The sequence below is a fragment of the Biomphalaria glabrata genome, chromosome 15 (assembly GCF_947242115.1).
Source record: "Biomphalaria glabrata chromosome 15, xgBioGlab47.1, whole genome shotgun sequence".
NCBI classification, from domain to species: domain Eukaryota; kingdom Metazoa; phylum Mollusca; class Gastropoda; family Planorbidae; genus Biomphalaria; species Biomphalaria glabrata.
The window spans coordinates 19,941,898-19,963,568 of NC_074725.1; the positions used below are offsets into that span (position 1 = coordinate 19,941,898).

General features: G+C 37.6%; 1 protein-coding gene across 9 annotated transcripts in view; it reads right to left on the minus strand.

Moving 5' to 3' along the window:
* Window positions 1-7,296: 7,296 nt before the first annotated feature.
* Window positions 7,297-21,671, minus strand: part of LOC106073954 (uncharacterized) — a 34,768-nt gene continuing 20,393 nt past the window's right edge. For all 9 annotated transcript variants that reach the window (XM_056012243.1, XM_056012242.1, XM_056012244.1 and 6 more), the window contains 4 exons: window positions 20,239-20,373; window positions 15,483-15,601; window positions 10,042-10,256; window positions 7,297-9,748 (listed from right to left, as the gene is read on the minus strand). In XM_056012243.1, the coding sequence (XP_055868218.1) occupies window positions 9,346-9,748; window positions 10,042-10,256; window positions 15,483-15,601; window positions 20,239-20,373 (872 nt within the window). In that variant the 3' untranslated portion in view covers window positions 7,297-9,345. The remainder of the gene's footprint in view (window positions 9,749-10,041; window positions 10,257-15,482; window positions 15,602-20,238; window positions 20,374-21,671) is intronic.

The following is a 21,671-nucleotide window of genomic DNA, read 5'->3' on the forward strand; positions in this document are numbered from 1 at the left end:
CAAGTGAAGAGATGTAGTCAACACTGAAGAACAATTATCCTATGTTTATTCTAAGAAAAGACCACAGTAAAAGTCTCTGTCAACTAAACACGTCGTTACCCTAGAGGATTATATCGCTAACTGATTTTCCGGTCTCTAACCCAACATATCCCAAACGTCACTAGTCCCGTTCAATATGCGTCTTCTATGGTGCGTCGCTAAATAACTAGTCTATAAATAAGGTGTCTAACAATATATATATATATATATATCATGGGCGTAGCCGGGTTGGGGTTCAACCCCCCCCTCCCGAAATGAAAATCCCCTCCCCAAAGGGGGGATTGGAATTTAGTTACAGATTTTTTGCTTTGATTTTGTTTATTTTAGGTGAGATTTTAATACTAAACTATCACTTGCCCTAGCACAGCAAAAGGGTTTTGAGTTTAAAACCCCCTACCAGGGGTTCGAGTTTAAAACCCCCTATCAGGTGGGTTTGAGTTTAAAAATCCCCCTAGCAGGGGTTTTCGCAGCTAAATTACCCTCTTCTATAACACAAAAAAAAAAAAAATGCAAACGACAATCTCCCAAATTTCACGAGCACAGTTAAGGAAGATTTTGATTTTTAAACCACCTCCAAAATTTACGATAAACCCCCTCTTTAATATAAAAAAAAAAAAGAAAATTACACACTCAAAATTCTATGAGCGTAGCCAAAGGGGTTTTGAGTTAACCCAAACCCCCTCTTCAGTAGGGTTTGAAAAATACCTCTTCAATACCCAGTATAAAAAAACGCAAATTACGCACTTAAAATGTTAGGAGCGTAGCTAAATGGGTTTTGACTCAGTTTTGAGTTTAAACCCCCCTCCCCCCTCATCAAGGTTTGAAGGTAAAAAATACCTCTTTAATAATAAAAACAAAGCAAATTAAATAAAAACAAAGCAAATTATACACTCAACATGTTATACGTGTATTCAAAGGGGTTTTGAGTTTAAACTCCTCTCCAGTGGAGTTTGAAGCTAAAAAATACCTCTTCAATATAAAGAAAAGCAAATTACACACTCTAAAATCTATGAGCGTAGCCAAAGGGGTTTTGAGTTTAAACCCCCCGCCAGCGGGTTTTGAAGCTAAAAAATACATCTTTAATGTAAAAAAAAAAAAAAAAAAAGCAAATTACGCACTCAAAATGCTATGAGCGTAGTCAAAAAGGGTTTTTGAGTTTAAACTCCCCTTCAGAGTGGTTTGATGCTAAAAAATACTTCTTCAATATAAAAAAAGCAAATTACACACTAAAATTATTTGAGCGTAGCCAAGACAATTGGGGGTTTTGAGTTTAATGATGGTCAGAATGTAATAAAGATTATATACACATACACACATACATACATATAAATATATTTTTTCGCGGGGGGGGGGGGGGGTTCCTCCCAATGACCAAAAAACCAATGACTTGACACAATTTAAATCATTGGTTAACATGCATTACTAGATGCATGGCAAGTAGGACGTAATCATCATCTTTTTTTTTAAGTAACGTCTGTATTATATAAGATAAGATAAGAGCGTTACGACGTCAGAATGATAACACAGAAGAAGTCCAACCAAAAAGCAATATAAAGCTTATGAAATACTTTGCTATTGAATTTAAAGGTCGAAGAAAAGTCAATGGTTGTATGTAGAATTAAAACTAATGTTTTTTTTAAAGGGAGTTAACGGGGAAAATGTGAAAAGTGAAACTAGAATTTTTATTAATTCAATTAATCAATTAATTTTGTTTTCCGAATGACAGATTACCCACACATGTCTAAATAGTAAAGAAACAAGGAAAATAAAAAAAAATACTTAAAAAAAACAACACAAAGCTTACGTTGAGCGTTTTTCATCGTTCTAGACTAACAATAATAAATCTGTGGGATTGAAAATACTTTTACCCATTGTTTTTTGTTCAGCGCAATGTCCTGCTTTTAGCGTTCTCACTACTTTATGGTCCTATCACTTGTCCTTGCCAGTTGGTAAAATGGGAGAGAGGGGAGGAACAACGAAAGGGATGTCTAGGTGGATTTTTATCGTTATTGGTTTTAAAAAGAGTTTAAAAAAAAAAAGGAAACGACCAAATGTGCGCTCTTGACTCTCGCCTCCTCGGGCAGACGTGTAAACCACTCTGCTAATGAAGTGCTTATGACCGGAGAACATTGTTTATATAATGTTTCTTTCAATTTATAGCGGTAACCTATAAAAGGGACTAATCCAACTTATACCACCTTTTCGGTAAAGGCTTTCCATTCTTCACGATACCAACAAAACATTATCAATTACCAATAGTTAATTAACTAATCGGTTAATTTTTTTTATTTATTCATGTAATGTCAGGTAAAAGAAATAATTGTGCGAAATTTCAGCTTGATCCGAGATTGGGTGTGGGAGAAATAACCTGTACAAACTGTTTACCATACAGACAGACAGAGTGAGTTAAAATAAGCTTTGTAATATAAATACATGAACGGGAGAGAGTGGGATTTCAAAGACTAAAGCGTATTTAGTCAAAATTGGTACATCAAACGCTAAAACAGGAGCGTAGCTAGGAATTTGCCATCATTAGAGGGCCAGCGGGAGGGATTGACCTCTTTAGAGACCCCCTGTTTTGACGTTCGACATCATTACATGAAATAATGGCGTAATATTTAATATTTAATGTAAAAAAAAATTGCTAACACTCATTTGGGGGTGAAATGGAAGTGGAGAAACCACACACATTAAAAAGAAAACCACACTTCGGAACCTCCCTCAAAGAGCAGCAGTTTGTTAATACACGACCCACAACTAACCGAGGCTAGGACGTCAACAAGTTTATGGACTAGCTGTATATTAGCTCAATGTATGCTTACCAGCGGTGGACTGGGTGTCCGTTTCGGCCCTGGCATTAATATGCTTTCTGAACAATTAGTTGCGTTCCATAAGATGTTATCATAAAGAAGCTAGTCTAATCGTAAGAGTGCGTGAGTTTCGTGCTCATATCGTGTTAACTCAGTTGGTAAGCTTTATGAAATCTGTTACGACCAGGAATGAATTATTTGTTTCGGAAATAGGGCAAGTTTTTACTTAGTGACAGTGACTTCACTTAGAATAAGGTTAAGGTTTTTTGAAAGACAGAAGTGGACATAAACAAGACGCTTTCATAAAAAACGTAGACATAAGAGGCATTTTATACACGGCTAGAAGTAGTTCACATTCGACGGTTCCCTTCATGATTATTAAACGTGTTTGATGTTCAACACCCGAGTCGACTACCTCTATTGATTGTTCGGCCTTTCGCTGGTGTTATCGGTTTCTGCATTATGTTCAGCGTTACCTCTATTTGGGTTCGTCTGCATGCGACACCGCGGAAGCGCCAAACAAATCTTAAGTTCTTAAAACAAAAAGTACAAGCGTAATCTTAAATTACTTTGTATTAAATACTTATTGTATGATGTTGAAATTATTGATTTTTTTAAAGAGTAAAGCAAACAACAACAAAAAAAAAAAAAGGACTACTTGACGTAAAAATATCTTGCCACCTTAGGCTATAAGATATCCACATTCCAAGCATTCGAAGGTCCTTCATCAACGCACTACATGCTGTTACAGCGTTTAGAATTGTGTCCAGATTGGTTTCTTGTATCTACACCATAGACCTGATTGGTTGCTTGTATCTACACCATAGACCTGATTGGTTTCTTGTATCTACACCATAGACCTGATTGGTTTCTTGTATTTACACCATAGACCTGATTGGTTGCTTGTATCTACACCCATAGACCTGATTGGTTGCTTGTATCTACACCCATCGACCTGATTGGTTGCTTGAATCTACACCCATCGACCTGATTGGTTTCTTGTATCTACACCCATCGACCTGATAGGTTTCTTGTATCTACACCCTGAAATATTTGTGTGTGTGTTTCTCTCAGCCTCTTCATTACTTGCGTACATGGCAACGTAAATATACACCATAACTACCGTATCACCATCACCAACATATTACCATCAACAGCCAATCACCCTTACTACCATATCACCATCACCAACACAGCGCCATTATCTTGATTAATTAACTAGTTGTTTTTTTTAAAGCTGTTGTTTGTACCCAGGGACTAAGCATGATAAGGTCATCACGATTAGTCGATTTTGTTTGTATTACATTTGAAATGAAACGTTTGTGTTTGCGACTAAATTTCATTTCATTGCAAAATCTGCGGTGTGGGCGTCAGATAAATAACTGATTTGAATGGTTATTGTCAGGGGCCTCCGGTTTCGTCTTCTTTCAGTCTAAATGGCCTGGATCAACATAAAAAAAACAACAATTTGATCACAGTGAACTTCATGTTTATAAAAAGGTTAAGAACCCCTTTCATATATCTAGCCATCTATGGGGGCTGATGATAACAAGCGGATGTCCAGGGTGTCATGACTTCCCAACAAATTAAGGCGCCCTCTAGAGTTGGGTGATATAGGTAAAGGGGGGGGGGCGTCCACTAAATGCCAAAGATTAAAATCACAGTCTATACCGCGATTCAAACCCGAGACTACTTGGCTCGGAATACAGGCCTTTTACCACTCAGCCATAGCGTATTTTGTATTTAAAGAAAATAATATTTTGGCTCTTCCTTGATCACAAAGGAACAAGTATGTTTATCCAATGAGGCTTTAACAAGTATGATTATCCAATGAGGCTTTAACAAGTATGATTATCCAATGAGGCTTTAACAAGTATGATTATCCAATGAGGCTTTAACAAGTATGATTATCCAATGAGGCTTTAACAAGTATGATTATCCAATGAGGCTTTAACAAGTATGATTATCCAATGAGGCTTTAACAAGTATGATTACCCAATGAGGCTTTAACAAGTATGATTATCCAATGAGGCTTTAACAAGTATGATTACCCAATGAGGCTTTAACAAGTACGATTATCCAATGAGGCTTTAACAAGTATGATTATCCAATGAGGCTAACACGTATGATTATCCAATGAGGCTTCAAAAGTATGATTATCCAAATAGGCTCTGACAGGTAAAATTTTTAATCCAATATAAATTAACTACTCGACCCACGGCGTAGCGCACGCCGCTATTTTGCAGGGTCGGCTTTAGGCCACTGCAACCTATGCGACCGCAGTGGGCCCCGCACTTCCATAGGACCTGCGCTAATTCTAGGTGTAAATTATTAAATTAAACCATTTTATAAATTATAATAGATTTCCCGCGGCCTCCTGATTTACCAGGTGTCACATACTAGTTTTAGAACCACTGTGACACTAAGTGAGTTGATAGTCACAGTGACTATTCCGTGCATCTGCACAAAGTAAATTTTGGTCGGTAGCTGACCACGGGGTGAACACCTCAGTGGATCTTGGACTCCTGTAGAGAGAGGAGCGTTATATTTTCCCCTATCATAGTGTATAAGTATTAAAGTAATATTGATTGTGTACGCAGTGTATATTTCATTGGATTAATATTAAACAGTATGTATAATTTATGATGGCTGAAGTTGCAAATATCTATTGTGGAACATATATTATTTTATGTAATAAAAACCATGTCTGCTAACATCGAGTCCATTAATGATTCTACATGTTGTGGCCGGAGAGTTCAGTACGTTAGTATACTTACGCACTAGCAAATGTAGTGCGTGTGTGAAAGTATTTAATTAAGAAGACAAAAACATTATAATAGTACCAGAAGAGGTATTTACATCACATAAGAAGCAGACTAATTCAGGAGTATATAAACAGTTACACCAGGAGCTCCTGGAAATCTCCTGAAATTGCAAAATATACGAAAAAGTTCTGGAAATCTCCGGAAATTATTAAAGTCTTTTAAAAACTGATTAAAAAAACTCATACTCTAGTCCGACTTGCAGAAATAAAAGAGTGATCTTTCCTTTACTTCTTCATGTCAAAACTGTTGAGCCATGTAGTGAATTATATAAATAGATGGAATAATTAAAACATAAACAGGGGAGGTTAATAACTAACTGTTAGTGTTATTCATTATAAAAAACGAGTATTTACAATAAGCAAACATATGGCACGGCGCGAGCTACGTTACACCAACACAGTGGCACGCGCGCGCATTCTCATATAAACGATGCAATGTATCATCTTACATATTAGGGCGCCGCACGTGCATGAATTATTTGCTATATTTGTATAGGTCTACATCTACAAGTTAATTTACATCTTGAGTCATCGTTAACATTAATAGTTACAATTGAGAAAAGACTAAACCTGGCTCAAAAAAAAATGGCTATGACGAATTTTTTACATATCTGTTTGTAATTAGAACTGGTAAATCGCGCGCTGTCGTTGCGTAAAATCCTTCTTTGTCTCCATAATTTTTCATTAGGTAGTGCAGGATGCGCGAGAAAATGCATAAAGATGCTGTTTTGAAGTCACTGTTCCTTTAATGTAGTTCCATAGTGGGAGATTATATTTGTTTCTTTGATGTAGTTCCATAGTGAGAGATTATATTTGTTTCTTTGATGTAGTTCCATAGTGGGAGATTATATTTGTGAGTTTTAAAGACATTTCCTCCTATTAGCATGCAGTCTTCAAGGGTAGAAAAACAAATTGAACACTAGAGGCTGTAGAGAATTAAAAAAATATCTCATTTGTTTAATTACGAGTTTTATTTCTTTAATAATTCATCGGCCGGCTTCAGTCGTAAGACTGACTGTCATCTCAAAGAGGATCTTTTTGTTTGGCTTTAATGTCCTATTTAGGAGAGAGATATTTTCTTCCGCATGCTTCGTATTTGTGTGTGTTGGATGATTTTTTAGTATTTTTACGAATCATCTTTTTTGTTTTTTTTATAAAGCTTATATCAACTCATTCTGTCAGTCTGTCTTTCTATCTGTCTGTCTGGTAAAAAGTTTGTTCACGCTATTTCTCCCACACCCATTTTCGGATCAAGTTAAGGTTTTGCAACAAGGGAAATTAATTCTTAAGTATTCACAGGTATAGCTAAATAGGTAGGGTTTCATTCCTTTAGATAATTAAACACGTTATTTGTCACACGCCCATTATTGGATGTTATAGTTGAAACTATAAAATAAAAATATTAAGTTTCCATGGTACAATTAAAACATAAACCATTTAATCAATTAATTGATGGTAATTAATTACGTTGTTTGATATTGAATAAGGGAAATAACTACTAACTATTGAGAGATATAGTTGCAAGTGTGCAGTTCTTTCCCCTAGACAAGCCTTGTTTTTTTTTTTTTTTAAAGTATTATTATATATTTTAAATACACAAACATCAGTTTGATAAGAATTAGATACAGTAACATTCTTTTAATTTTATTCTACTTTGCAATAAATAAATTAATTAATATATACGTTAATTGATTAAAAAATAACAACAATAAGAACAAAAATAAAACTCTGAAGATATACAAATATGTAAACAATTTAAAACAGAACACTATAAGGATAAGGATTGTTATGACACGATTAGGACTTTGGCGCCAAAAAAAAAAATATTTGTTTCGTAAAAAATGAAAGTTTTGCCTAAAGATAGTGACGTGGTTATTAAAAAACATGACTAGGATTTGACTGTGTAACGAAAGTAAATACAGAGAGACTATTGACGGCTTTAGAGAGAGGCCGGCTAAGGCGGTTCCCTTCTTATGAATTCCACTTCTTGTTCGACACCGTTCTTCAGCGTCAAGTACCTTTACAGTGTTGGCTTCTCGCCTGTATTAATTGGTTTGCTTATTTGAGTGTAACCTTCGCTTAGACTTATATGCACATGAACAGGATGGAAGCATAACGGATTGGATCGAATCAAATTGGATATGATCAGGTTGGATTAGATCTGTTCTTATCTGAATCGGATTAGGTCAGCACTGAAAAAAGAAAATGGCTTGTAGGCGGGTCAGACCCATGACAATGGACCTCATTCACCAATTGAAAACAAACACCATTTAGTCACGTGCTTCTATACAAATTACGTAATACACAAAGGCTGTCATGTGATACTTTTTTTCTTCGTTGTTTTATCATTATTATCACGTGGCTAAATGTTGTTTGTTTACGATTAGTGAATGATGTCAATTAGGTTTTTAGCGCCACTCTATCAGCGTCCTTGTCAGTTTTCGGGAAAGTCCAGAATTCCACCTACCAACCTTGTTTATATTCCAACATTTAACTTTTTGAGCCCCTGAAGAGAGTATAGAGTACTATAGACTCATACGAGTAGGAATTTAACAAGAAAAACATACAAATACTTTTTGAACAAGACAATACCCCCCTCCTCCGAGAGAGAATCGCTGGCTAAGCGAATACATAAAACTACTACACTTTATAATATTCCAATGATAAGCATTTAGATCTAGACTTTGAAGACGACGCGCTAAGTTTTCCTGAACATTCATTAATTAAACTCTTGAATCCAAAAAGGCTTGCATTCGGAAATTCCCGAAAGCGATAGTCCTTTCAAAACTTGTGTTGGATCTAGACCTGGAATCCTAGAACTGGATCTCTAGCCAATTCGACTTTTAATTTTTGTTTTTGTTTTTACTTGAAAAATGATAACAGTCAAACTAGAGCTAGTAGGCTAATTCTTTTCTCAGCGATAGGCATCAATTGTCAAATTTCTAGAAAAATCGTCAGAGCCGTTTCGGGATCAGCATCCAGGTATCTCCTCCTTCAATAAAATTATGACTTCAACAAGAGGTATTGTTCAAAAAATAAGATCGAGGATTTAAAAATACTTTGTAACTATTGAAGACAATGATTAATGAAGAACCCCACACGAGAAATTAAAACAAAACTCGGAAAAAAAAAAGCAATACCACAAAATGAATGATTGAATATACCTAGACAAAAAATTTCAGACCATATTTCTAAAACCCACAGTAATTTGTAGTATGTAGATAATTTTGGAATTATCTAATTTTCTCGAAATAAAATGTGAAAGTGTACATTGATTCCCAATCTACATGCCAACTTTCTGATATTATTCAAGCAATATATGTTTCCGGTCAATAAATATATGCATGCAGAATTGAGTGTCGTGTCATTTAGTTTTGAACCATTAGTCTGTAACTAAGAGATATGGTCGAGACAACAATAACAAAACGTGCTGTTATCATATGTTACTGGGTCAAGAAGTCTGTGATAGTTGATAACATATGAATAGAATCACAGAATGGTGCATCTAACGTTTCATGATGGCCTAAAAATCACATTAAATGAACACCGAAATGTTGTATAATTCATAATTAACGCTAACATTCAACATACAAGGTTTCTGTGATTGTACATTTCCATTCCAATGGGCTGCTCGAAAAGTTATTGTATAATTTCATAGTGTAAATCAGGTAGCTATCTCTTTAGATAGTGTAATTCATAGCATTTAGTCCTAACTACGGGGAAACCTTTGACTGAAAATATGCATGCTGGGTTTTTGTGGGCATAGAATTTTTTAAACCCAGCCTTCTCCACCAACTGAATAGCTTTCAGCTTGGGCAGCAAGAAGTTTCTGTCTGTCTTTTCCACATGGTACTCAAGCAAAAGTTGCTTGACCTTGTCGAAGGCCCCGGACTCTGCCATTTCGGGAATCGCTGGCCACTCCGAGTTCTCAATATCTATCTTGATGACATCTATTGCATCGCGCTGGTGGCCAAGTTTCTTTCTGATGTCCTGAAGAGTGTACAATGGCCAGTTTATGGCGTTGACATATGTTCTTCCGTCAAGGCCAATTCTGTGAAAGTGGACTTTTTCTGACCTGTTGATCAAGTGTCAATAATGGCAATTAATTTTTTAAAACCTTTTTAATTGTTTCAGTAAGATAAAGGAGGAAGAAACAGAAAGAACGGCAGATACAAGGAATAGATAGACAGACAGACAGACAGACAGACAGACAGATAGAAAAATCGTCAGACAGATAAATAGATTAATATATTAGAAAGATACATGGTCAGATACACGGATAGATAAATAGACAGATAGATAGATAGATAGATAGATAGATAGATAGATAGATAGATAGATAGATTTGATTGATAGATTGATTATGACCTATTTGTCACTTCCGGCATATTAGTCATGCTGGGGTCAAATGAATACACGTGACAGCCGTACACATTGGCAACGTCGTCGTCAAAGGAGAAGTCATTGTTGATGCCGAAAGAGTAGACGATGCAGGGATCACGTGGTCGGACGTCAGGGTCGTCGCAAACTTCCCAGCCTCCGTCTCCAAGGTTACCCATTCGAAATTTCCTCCGACACAGCACCTAACATTTGGGAATACATTTAGCGTTTATTTAAAGCACTTTTAGCCCTACAAATGGCAGACTACAGTATATAATTAAATCAAGTACACTTTTTAAAAAAATCCTTAAAAAAAAACAAAAAACCATAGCCTATCAAAGGGAAAGAACTCCGGATTTACAAATATCTCTCTCAATAATGTAGGAGTTATTTCCCTTATTCGTAAAAAAAAAAAAAAAAAAAAAAAAAAAAAAAAAAAAAAAACAATAGTTGATTGACTAATTGGTTGATTCTATAACCGATTCAATAACTACACTAAATTGATGTTTAAAGCTTCAACGTAGTCCAAGAATGGGCGTGGGGGAAATAACGTGTTCACATATCTAAGGGTACAAAACCCGACATATTTAGCCGTATCTGTGAATACTGAAGGATGAATTTCCCTTGTTGGTATCAAACAAAATAATTAACTACCAGCAATTAATTGACTTAATTTGTTGATTCCTGTCTTGTCTATGCAGAAAGACAGACAGATTGAGATTATATTAGCTTTGTAAAAATAGTTCCTAAGGCCGATTTGAGATTGGGTGTGGGAGAAATGAGGTGTACATGTAAGGGAACCAGACCCTACTTATCTAACCATATCTGTGAATACTTAAGGATTAATTTCATTTATGGGTCGCTAACAAATTAATGAACAGCAATTAATTGACTTTAAAGGTCATTTTTTTTAAATTATTTCATGTCTTGTCTATGTCAATGAAAAATTGTGCAAAGTTTCAACTCGATCCGAGAATGAGAGAAATAACGTGTAACAACTTTTTACCAGACAGACAGACAGACAGACAGAGTGAGTTGTTGTGTTGTCGTTCTAGATGTAATTTAATAAACGTATGTACAGCTGAGATCATTACAGGAAGTTTGAAATATGTCAAGCAATATTAGTCTTCGTAGCTGAAAGAAAATCGATGACGCCATGATATTTGAAACAAGAGGTCAAACATGCCAATCGATTTGATCAGGATTATCTTTAGATAGAACTTCGAACTAGACCACCAGAATGCAGGTGATTGCACGTTGGTGTCTGACTTCCTAGATACTCATCACGGCAATGATCATTTATTCTATATTTCATCTGTACGGGTTCGAATCCTGGTGAAGACAGCGATTTTTAATTTTGAAATCTTTCGGCGCTTCTAATGAGTACTTGACACTAGTTGGGGAAAAGGGAAGGTGGTTGGTCCTTGTGCTGCCCGATGTCCACATGACACCGTGGTTAAACGTAGGCCACAGAAACAGATGCTCTTTACATCATCTGCCTTATAGGTCACAAGGTCTCAAATGGGAAATTTTTCTCTTTTACTGTACACAACCGAGTCTCAGCTTCATTTATATTTGTGTTCATTAGGAAATACAATTTTCAAATGTTCATGTATAGGTCTAGAAGGTCAATAGGTCTAGCAGGTCTATAGGTCTATTAGGTCTAGTAGGTCTATAGGTCTAGAAGGTCAATAGGTCTATAGGTCTAGAAGGTCAATAGGTCTATTAGGTCTAGTAGGTCTATAGGTCTATGGGTCTAGAAGGTCAATAGGTCTAGTAGGTCTATTAGGTCTATAGGTCTAGTAGGTCTATAGGTCTAGAAGGTCAATAGGTCTAGTAGGTCTATGGGTCTAGAAGGTCAATAGGTCTAGTAGGTCTATAGGTCTATTAGGTCTATAGGTCTATAGGTCTAGTAGGTCTATAGGTATAGCAGGTCCATAGGTGTATTAAGTCTATAGGTCAAGTATTTACGGAGCAATCTATATAAAAAAAAACTTTTTTTTTCAATGTTTAGTTTCAACATGTTTAGAACACGCGATGACAATGTATTCAACAAGAGTAATACTTTGACTATAGGAAAGACTAAAGCACCCCTTCCATGCACATATGACAGATGATGAAAATATTATCTGTTGCTACAGACAACGGTTAACGAGGGCATTAAGCGGCCAGCACATTGACCAACCGCTTTCCTGTTCCCAAACAAATGTAAGATACTATTAGAGTTGGGTAGACTTACGGAAGTCCTAAAAAATGGCTCAATTCAAAATGGTTCGAAAGCCAAGCGCTGTAATATGTTAGTACGTCGAACTGAAAGCCAAGCGCTGTAATATGTTAGTACGTTGAACTGAAAGCCAAGCGCTGTAATATGTTAGTACGTCGAACTGAAAGCCAAGCGCTGTAATATGTTAGTACGTTGAACTGAAAGCCAAGCGCTGTAATATGTTAGTACGTTGAACTGAAAGCCAAGCGCTGTAATATGTTAGTACGTCGAACTGAAAGCCAAGCGCTGTAATATGTTAGTACGTCGAACTGAAAGCCAAGCGCTGTAATATGTTAGTACGTCGAACTGAAAGCCAAGCGCTGTAATATGTTAGTACGTCGAACTGACTTATTGTGGCTGGAATTTATATGTCTTTTTGTGTTTTGTTTTAAGTTCCCATTTCAGACCTCGTGGTCTATACGGCGGATGATATAAAGGTCATCTATTTCTGTGGCCTATGGTAAACGACCAACCGCCTTTACTTTTCAGGTACCCATTAGAGCTAAATGGAATTAGAGGCGCCCAAGGATCCCGAAATGAAAAATCGTCTTCACCATGATTCGAATTCAGGACCCCCCACTCAGCCACCGCGCCTTTTGACATTTGACAATTTCAATTTTTAGTTTTTGTGCGCGGTAGAATAACTTTGACTTCGCTCGATAACAAAGTTACCCAAGTGCATTCTTCCTATAGTCTTTACAGATGAAAGATCAAATAAATAAATAAATGCTGTGAACTTAAATGAGATGTTTTCTTTAAAACTATTTTAACATTAAAGATCACATTTTAGTGCACTGTGAGCCATGGTAGTTCCAGGAACCTGTAGCTCCGCAGCCGAATACCCCCCCGACCCCCTCTTTTTTTTGGGGGGTGGGGGGGATATCAGTAACACATTTCCAATTATAGTGTGTGAGCAGTTTATGAGCTTAGATGAGATAAAATAGTATATATACACACTACGTCATTGTTTACTGTCATTTATTTAGCAATTGTTATTAAATGAAAGACTGCTTAACGCAGGGATTCTCAACCTGTGGGTCGCGACCCCCTTGGGGGTCGATTGACGATTTGCCAGGGGTCGCCTAAGACCATCAAAAATATGGATTGTTATTGTCTATTCTTCTATTGCTGTAAGTGTGTGTGTGTGAGGTGGGGTCGCGGCAGAGTGGGAGATTGTAAAAAGGGGTCGCCGTGCTTAAAAGGTTGAGAACCGCTGGCTTAACGCATAAAAATAAACGTTCAATAATAGGTATCAGGGCAGGGTAGTATACATCAGTATCATTTCTCTTCCCCACTACCTTAATACGACATAATATCCTATAGCTTTCTAAATACTTCGTATTACCTTCTAATTATAGGCTGGTGTGTGGCAGGTTAAAGTCGAACTATTCGCCCCTGCTTTAAACTATAAATAACCCACAGTCCCTCATTGTTATGTCACGTTTTAGATTACAGGGAAAGTGGCATTACTGGAATTGAAAGTAAATCCCTCGTGATCGAATCAAATATTGAAAGAGGTCAACTTGATTCATTTCGACGTTAGGGTACATGGAGACATTGTGTAGAAAATCTTAAGTTGTAGAAGATTATAACGGCAATGTCTTCTAGTGTGAAGATTAAATAAACCAGTAGCTTAATGTAGCTACAGGAAATCTAATACAATTACAATAAAGCATTCCCTTATTAGTATTGGTAATACAATACACGTAGGTACGTATGTTAAAGTCAGCACCCAGCCTCCTTCAAGACGTCATTGATGACAGGAGCCAGGGATTGAACCTAGGGAATTCACAACGACAGTCTGGATCGCTAACCTCGGCAGTTCCAGCTCCTTCCTCATCGTGGTTGCCGAGTGAGCACCCCCTCGGGTTGGCCAAAAGGAACTGGTTTTTGGTTACGGTTTTAAAGGCCAAGTGACCAATATAAAAATAGCCACACGACTCCGCCCCCAGCTTATGGGGAAGCATGGTGAGCCTAGTAGCCACTGCATCTGACTCGCAAGATTAGGTATGGAGGTGAAAAGCCCTGGAGATTGACGCGCTAGAGTAACAGCATGTCATAAACGTTGAGAGGTATCGGGGCTAGTGTTTCCAGAAACACCGGCATTGCACGAAGCCGCCGCGCCGACGTCATTGGTAACGAAGGTTGTGAGAAACGACTTCTAGAATTTCCTCTTACGCCAAGAGGAGCAGGCAGTGACGACAACGGTTCAGCAGCCTGGATCGCTTCCCTCGGCAGTTCCAGCTCCTACCTCATCGTGGCTGCCGAGTGAACACCCCCTCGGCCAAAAGGAACTGGAACACATATGTACGCATGTTAGAGTAGCATCGAGTCTCCTTCAGGACATCATTGATGACAGGAGCCAGGGATTGAACCGAGGGAATTCACAACAACAGTCTGGATCGCTTACCATCCTCATGCACATTGCATTGCAGACCTGACTTGAGCGTAGCTTATTTAACTGACTTTTGAAGTGGGCGTTCCCGAGGCTTGCCTTTTACTTTTGTTACCCATTCTAATTTTCTAGGGCCGAACGGCCAAGCCACTCAATTTTATAGTTCTTAGATTTTCTCTTCATACAAGACCAAAGAATACAGGCACTGTTTCGTGTAGCGACTACCTTAAGAGTCGGCACTTAAGACGTCCTCTTTAGGAAAGATAAAAACAACCTCATCCTAGTTTCCAATTGTTTAAGAAAGCGACAGTGTTATGGAATGTGTGTGTGTCTGTGTGTGTGTGTGTGTTTCTATGGTGACGGTAGGAAGAAGTTAGCTATTGATTGTGAATGATGCAACATAGGTGGCGTTGTCACTTGGTCTCAGTGAGGTGAGACGACTAAAGAACATAGGAGTGAGTTAGACATTGTTGAAGAATAGAATACTATTATTAAAGTCTACTACAGTTATTTTATCTCAATTTAACTTGATTTTGTTTTTATTATAAATAAAGTGTTATTTAGTTTTGTTCACAAAAGGAAACTATTCAAGTTATTTGAAGTTATTATTTAAGATATATTACGCCTACAGCGGTTTAGTTGTCTACTAGCAGTTTGATGCTACAAGTCAACGATCGGTAAAAACAGGCAGTATGTGGACAGTTAGAAAAAGGATTCGAACCCCCTGGTAGGTGTATCAACGATTCGCGTCCCTTACACTTGGCCACTTACATCAATGTTGTCAACATAGCTGTGCATCGTCATGAGCAGCTCCTCGTCTGTTAGCTTGTCCAACTCTAGTGTCACCAGGTCGTGGGCGTATCCCTTTTCTCTAACCAATTTGAGGGGCCCTTAAAATAAGCAAATACCAATAGATTAAAGTATACGAAAGAGAGTTCATGAACATTTGTCCTACGTAGCCATGGTATAACGAATATAGCTGCATCTACGAAATGGGATTTTAGCTTATGACTCCTTGCAGAGCATTGTCCGCTTTTAGATCATTGCTGCACATTTTACACACACATGAATTATATTGCCCTGAAGATATTACACACACATGAATTACATTGCCCTAAAAGACATTACACACACATGAATTATATTGCCCTAAAAGACAATACACACACATGACTTACATTGCCCTAAAAGACATTACACACACATGACTTACATTGCCCTAAAAGACATTACACACACATGACTTACATTGCCCTAAAAGACATTACACACACATGACTTACATTGCCCTAAAAGACATTACACACACATGACTTACATTGCCCTAAAAGACATTACACACACATGACTTACATTGCCCTAAAAGACATTACACACACATGACTTACATTGCCCTAAAAGACATTACACACACGTCTTATATTTCCTAAGGACATTACACATATGACTTATATTGCCCTAAAGACATTACACACACATGACTTACATTGCCCTAAAAGACATTACACACACGTCTTATATTGTCCTAAGGACATTACACATATGACTTATATTGCCCTAAAGACATTACACACACATGACTTACATTGCCCTAAAAGACAATACACACATGACTTACATTGCCCTAAAAGACATTACACACACGTCTTATATTGTCCTAAGGACATTACACATATGACTTATATTGCCCTAAAGACATTACACACACATGACTTACATTGCCCCAAAAGACATTACACACACGTCTTATATTGTCCTAAGGACATTACACATATGACTTATATTGCCCTAAAGACATTACACACACATGACTTACATTGCCCTAAAGACAATACACACACATGACTTATATTGCCCTAAAAGACATTACACACACATGACTTACATTGCCCTAAAAGACAATACACACACATGACTTACATTGCCCTAAAAGACATTACACACACGTCTTATGTTGTCCTAAGGACATTACACATATGACTTATACTGCCCTAAAGACATTACACACATGACTTACATTGCCCCAAAAGACATTACACACACGTCTTATATTGTCCTAAGGACATTACACATATGACTTATATTGCCCTAAAGACATTACACACACATGACTTACATTGCCCTAAAGACAATACACACACATGACTTATATTGCCCTAAAAGACATTACACACACATGACTTACATTGCTCTAAAAGACAATACACACACATGACTTACATTGCCCTAAAAGACATTACACACACGTCTTATGTTGCCCTAAGGACATTACACACATGACTTACATTGCCCTAAAAGACAATACACACACATGACTTATATTGCCCTAAAAGACATTACACACATGACTTATATTGCCCTAAAAGACATAAAACTATGTTGCAGCTAAACAAAAAGATGATATAAGCTATCCCAACTCGACCCACGTCTCATTTTTCGAGTCAGAACCGGGCACAACAAAACGAAACAGCATATGTTCCGGAGGCTGAAAATTGGGACTAGTGAAATCTTCCCTTGTGGAGTGTCCATGTCCTTCAGAACTTCATTCTTCATCTAGAGGCCCAACAGGACACTGGCCCTCAAAACACCCAAATAGAGAAAAAAACTATCTGGAGAGCTGCCGGATCTGGAAACCACTGTGCTGTTCATTTCAGATATTGGCCTAATCGTCTGAACCACTGGCTGATCCAGAACTTTTGAGTGGGGGGGGGGCGATTTTTTTCCAAACCCTAACCCTAATGCCCAGTAAACCCTAACCCTATGCATAAACGTGCGTATATATATATATATATATATATATATATATATATATATATATATATATATATATATATATATATATATAAGAATTTTTAAAAAGCAGCATTTCTCAACCTTTGGTGAAAAACAAAACAACTGGGGCATCGCTATAAGGTTTTCAAGTGGGGTTCGGGGCGAAGCCCCGACGACAAAAGCGTTTTCTTGCTTTTTTCACTGCAGAAAAGTATTTTCCCGACATTTACAGCTCATTATTCATCAATGGAGTTCGGGGCGAAGCCCCGCCGCCAAAAGCGTTTTCTTGCATTCTTCACTGTAGAAACGCATTCTCCTGATATCTAGAACTCATTATTTATCAATGGAGTTCGGGGCGAAGCCCCGACGACAAAAGCGTTTTCTTGCTTTTTTCACTACAGAAAAGTATTCTCCTGACATTTACAGCTCATTATTTATCAATGGAGTTCGGGGCGAAGCCCCGCCGCCAAAAGTGTTTTCTTGCATTATTCATTGCAGTAACGCATTCTCCTGACATCTACAACTCATTATTCACCAATGGAGTTCGGGGCGAAGCCCCGCCGCCAAAAGCGTTTTGTTGCATTCTTCATTGCAGTAACGCATTCTCCTGACATCTACAGATCATTATTCATCAATGGAGTTCGGGGCGAAGCCCCGCTGCCAAAAGAGTTTTCTTGCATACTTCACAGAAGAAACGTATTCTCCTGACCTAAAACTCATTATTAATACTATTAAAAAGGATTTATTGAATAATTTTGTACTTGAAAAATATTCTAATATGAATTTATAGGCCCTTAATACATTGCAAAAAATCCGATTTGTTCCTTGAAAAGATAAGATACCCCACATATTTAGATTTTGGCTTTGAGGATCTCCGCCGAAAAAAAATTATTCGATAAATAATATTCAATAAAATCAATGTATAAATTGTGAGTTATAGTCCCAAATTTATTTAACTAGAAAAATATCAGATTGAGTAAAGGTTAGAAAAAGGCGACTATGAAAAAATGATTTGGGTTTAGAACTCATCTCATTCATTTGAGTTTAGAACTCATCTCAATCGTGACTCTTATACTGAAAAATTTCGTTTGAATTCTAATTTTTTGAATGCAAAGTCTTTCTTAAAATAGTTATGATAAATTCATGTGAAATTACACAAACTCTGTCTGGAAATGGGAGGAGCGGTACAAAAAGAAAAAGTATTGGTTTGTCCGATGGGGGAAAGGCGATTGCATGAATCGCCCCTCCCACCTGGTACAACCCTTTTTCATTTAAATTTTACTAATGATAAAATTTGAGATTAGAGTGTGGTACGACATAATATACTATGAGTTCACATATCAATATATAGTTTATATTATATAGATATTCAACTAATTTTGTTCACAAACTATGATTCTCCATAAAAATAGGACCGCCCCCCCCCCCCCCCACTCAGAGGGCTAGAGTGGGAAGGGCAGTACATGCAATTTTCCCCTCCCCCAACCTCACCGAAACGGCCAAGATACAAGAAGGCGAGCGACATAATATAAATCTATATATTAATTCAACTAATTTTGTTCACAAACTATGATTTCTCCATTAAAGTAGGACCGCCCCCCTTCAAAAGGTTTAGGTGGGAAGGGCAGCAGAGATAAATTGGCAAACAGGGAACGACATAATACAAAGATCGGTTAAAATATTAATAACAAGTTTTAATCACATAGATATTTAATTGATTCTGTTAGCAAGCAGTGATTTCTACAAAGAAATTGGACCGCCCCCCCACTCGAAAGTTTATGGGGGGGGGGGGGCGGGATTGATACCATCGCCCCCTCCCGACCCCACCAAATCGGCCAACATACTAGAGGGGGGGGGGCGAAATAATCTAAAAATAGGTTGAAATATAAATAATTAGTATATATTATTAACATAAGTAATGAATTCGTATACAAATTGTGTGAATTCTATACTAAAATTCGTCCGCCCCCCTCCCTTCGCGGGGTGGGGGGGGGGAGTCGGCCGAGTGGGGGGGGGTCGGCCGAGTGGGGGGGGGGCGATCGCCCCTACTGCCCCCCCCCTGGATCCGCCAGTGGTCTGAACCCGCCAAAATATTAATCAGAAAGAAGAGGTTGTAGTTAATTTGCATTCAAACGAGAAACGTTATACAGGGTTTCAGCTGGCCTCTCTATTGCCATACAGCTAGGGTAATATTCATGACTTTTAAGTAGGCTTTCTGCCATAAGGCGCCCTCTTATCACCAGCATTATCCCCTACTATCCACCTTGACCATGACTTTATCTACTTCAGGACAGAAGAATAAAAAGCTTTAGCAATTATACATAAAACACTGAATCATTATTTACAAATACAAAAACGAAATCTAATAAAACACTCATGAAGACACAAAGATAAAGGCACATTTTTTTATTCTAGGACAAATTCGAATAAATGCTCCTTCTTCTTTAGTGCTATTAGCGAATGGAATGGGTTGCCTGAATCAGCCAGAGTTTTAAGTTAAGTGTTAACATGCAAGACTAGATTGACAGGTGAAAGGAGTAGGACGTAATTACCTTTTTCTTTTCTTTTTGAAGTAACGCCATTAATTTATAAGAAGATTGGATTCATCATTATTTTTTTTAAAGAAAATTTCTCTAGACAAGCTATTTAAGCGATATTAGCAAATATACACACTACACACACACACACACACTCGAGTACATACACAAACACACGAGCACATACACATCACACAAACACACGTACGTGCTTTTACCTGAGCCTAAATCTTCCACAAAGTTTTCATGTGCAGGTGGCGAGTCTCTTGGGATGTTTGGTAGGCCCGACTTTTGCTGTCGCTGTGATCCTGTGTCAACGAGTGACTTAAATTTGTGCAACTCATTGGTCAGTTCTGGGATTTCATGTAAAAATTAATTGAAAGGTACAGTGTTACAAAGCTTATCTTATCTAGGGGGAAGAACTCCACATTTAAAACTATACCTTTCAATAAAGTAGAATTTATCTCACTTTTTCTATATCAAACAAAATAATTAATTACTAATAAATAATTGACTAATGTTTAATTTTTTAATTGATTCGTTCTTTATAAGTTACCATAAATATTTGTGTAAGTTTCAACTTTATCAGAGAATAGATGTGGGAGAAATAACCTGTACAATCATCTATGGGGGGAATTGAGCTTTATCTCCTAATACTTAAAGATTAAATTCCCTTTATGGTGTCAAACAAAATAATTAATTTCCAGAAATTAAGTTACTGATTTTGTTTTTTTTTTTTATTTTTTTTAAATTGATTCAAGTTTTGTTAGGTACAATAAATAATTGTGTAAAGTTTTAACTTGAATAATGAATTGGTGCGGAATATATAACGTGTCCAAAATTTGTACCATCTGAAATTGTCTAGTAGAGTTGTGCGTGGCACTTAAAACTCTAAGGCCAGCAAAAGCGAAAAAGTGCTCCCTTCTACCGGCCTGAAGTGGGCGGCGAGTTCCTCCTTCCCGCCACCCTGTCTGGCGGGTGGTGAGACTCGGGGTTAAACTTATTTTATTTTGCGTTTATTTCCAATGGACACGGACACTCCGGACTCGCGACTAGGTGACTAAAGACGCGGCCAAAGGCCGAACCACTGGGAACCCGCCATTTTCATTTAATATACTGGCTACCCGTGCGGGACACGCCTTGAGGGACGGCGCCTGGACGTTGACAGATAGCTGCTGGGGCTCTTTTACATCCCCGCACAGTGCAATGTACTCTCGTACCCTCTTAGGCCCTCCCGCGGGAGCCTTGTTTCGCCACCCATTTAGCCTACTCGTCCCCTCTCACGACCGTTTCCACCCGGGCGCCACGATGAGGCAGGGCAGCAAGCCCGGGAAAATTTGTACCAGACAGACAGAGTGAGTTGATATAAACTTTGTAATAAAGAATGTTTGGCTATTGTCGTGTCGTCGTGAGAGATATACATTAGGTTAACAGCACACACAATTGGCCATAAATAGAAACCTAGCTCAGATAAAAAAAAAAAATAATAATTTACAACTTCCTGTTTACCTTGTCAATGTCGTCAACCTGTTCTTCGAGTCTATTCTCTAGCTCTTTCGTTAAAAAAAACCCTCAGAAACCCCTTACACACAGAACTCTATTCATAGCCAACCTAATCTATAATTTTATTGCAATCGTCACTGTCAGTAAC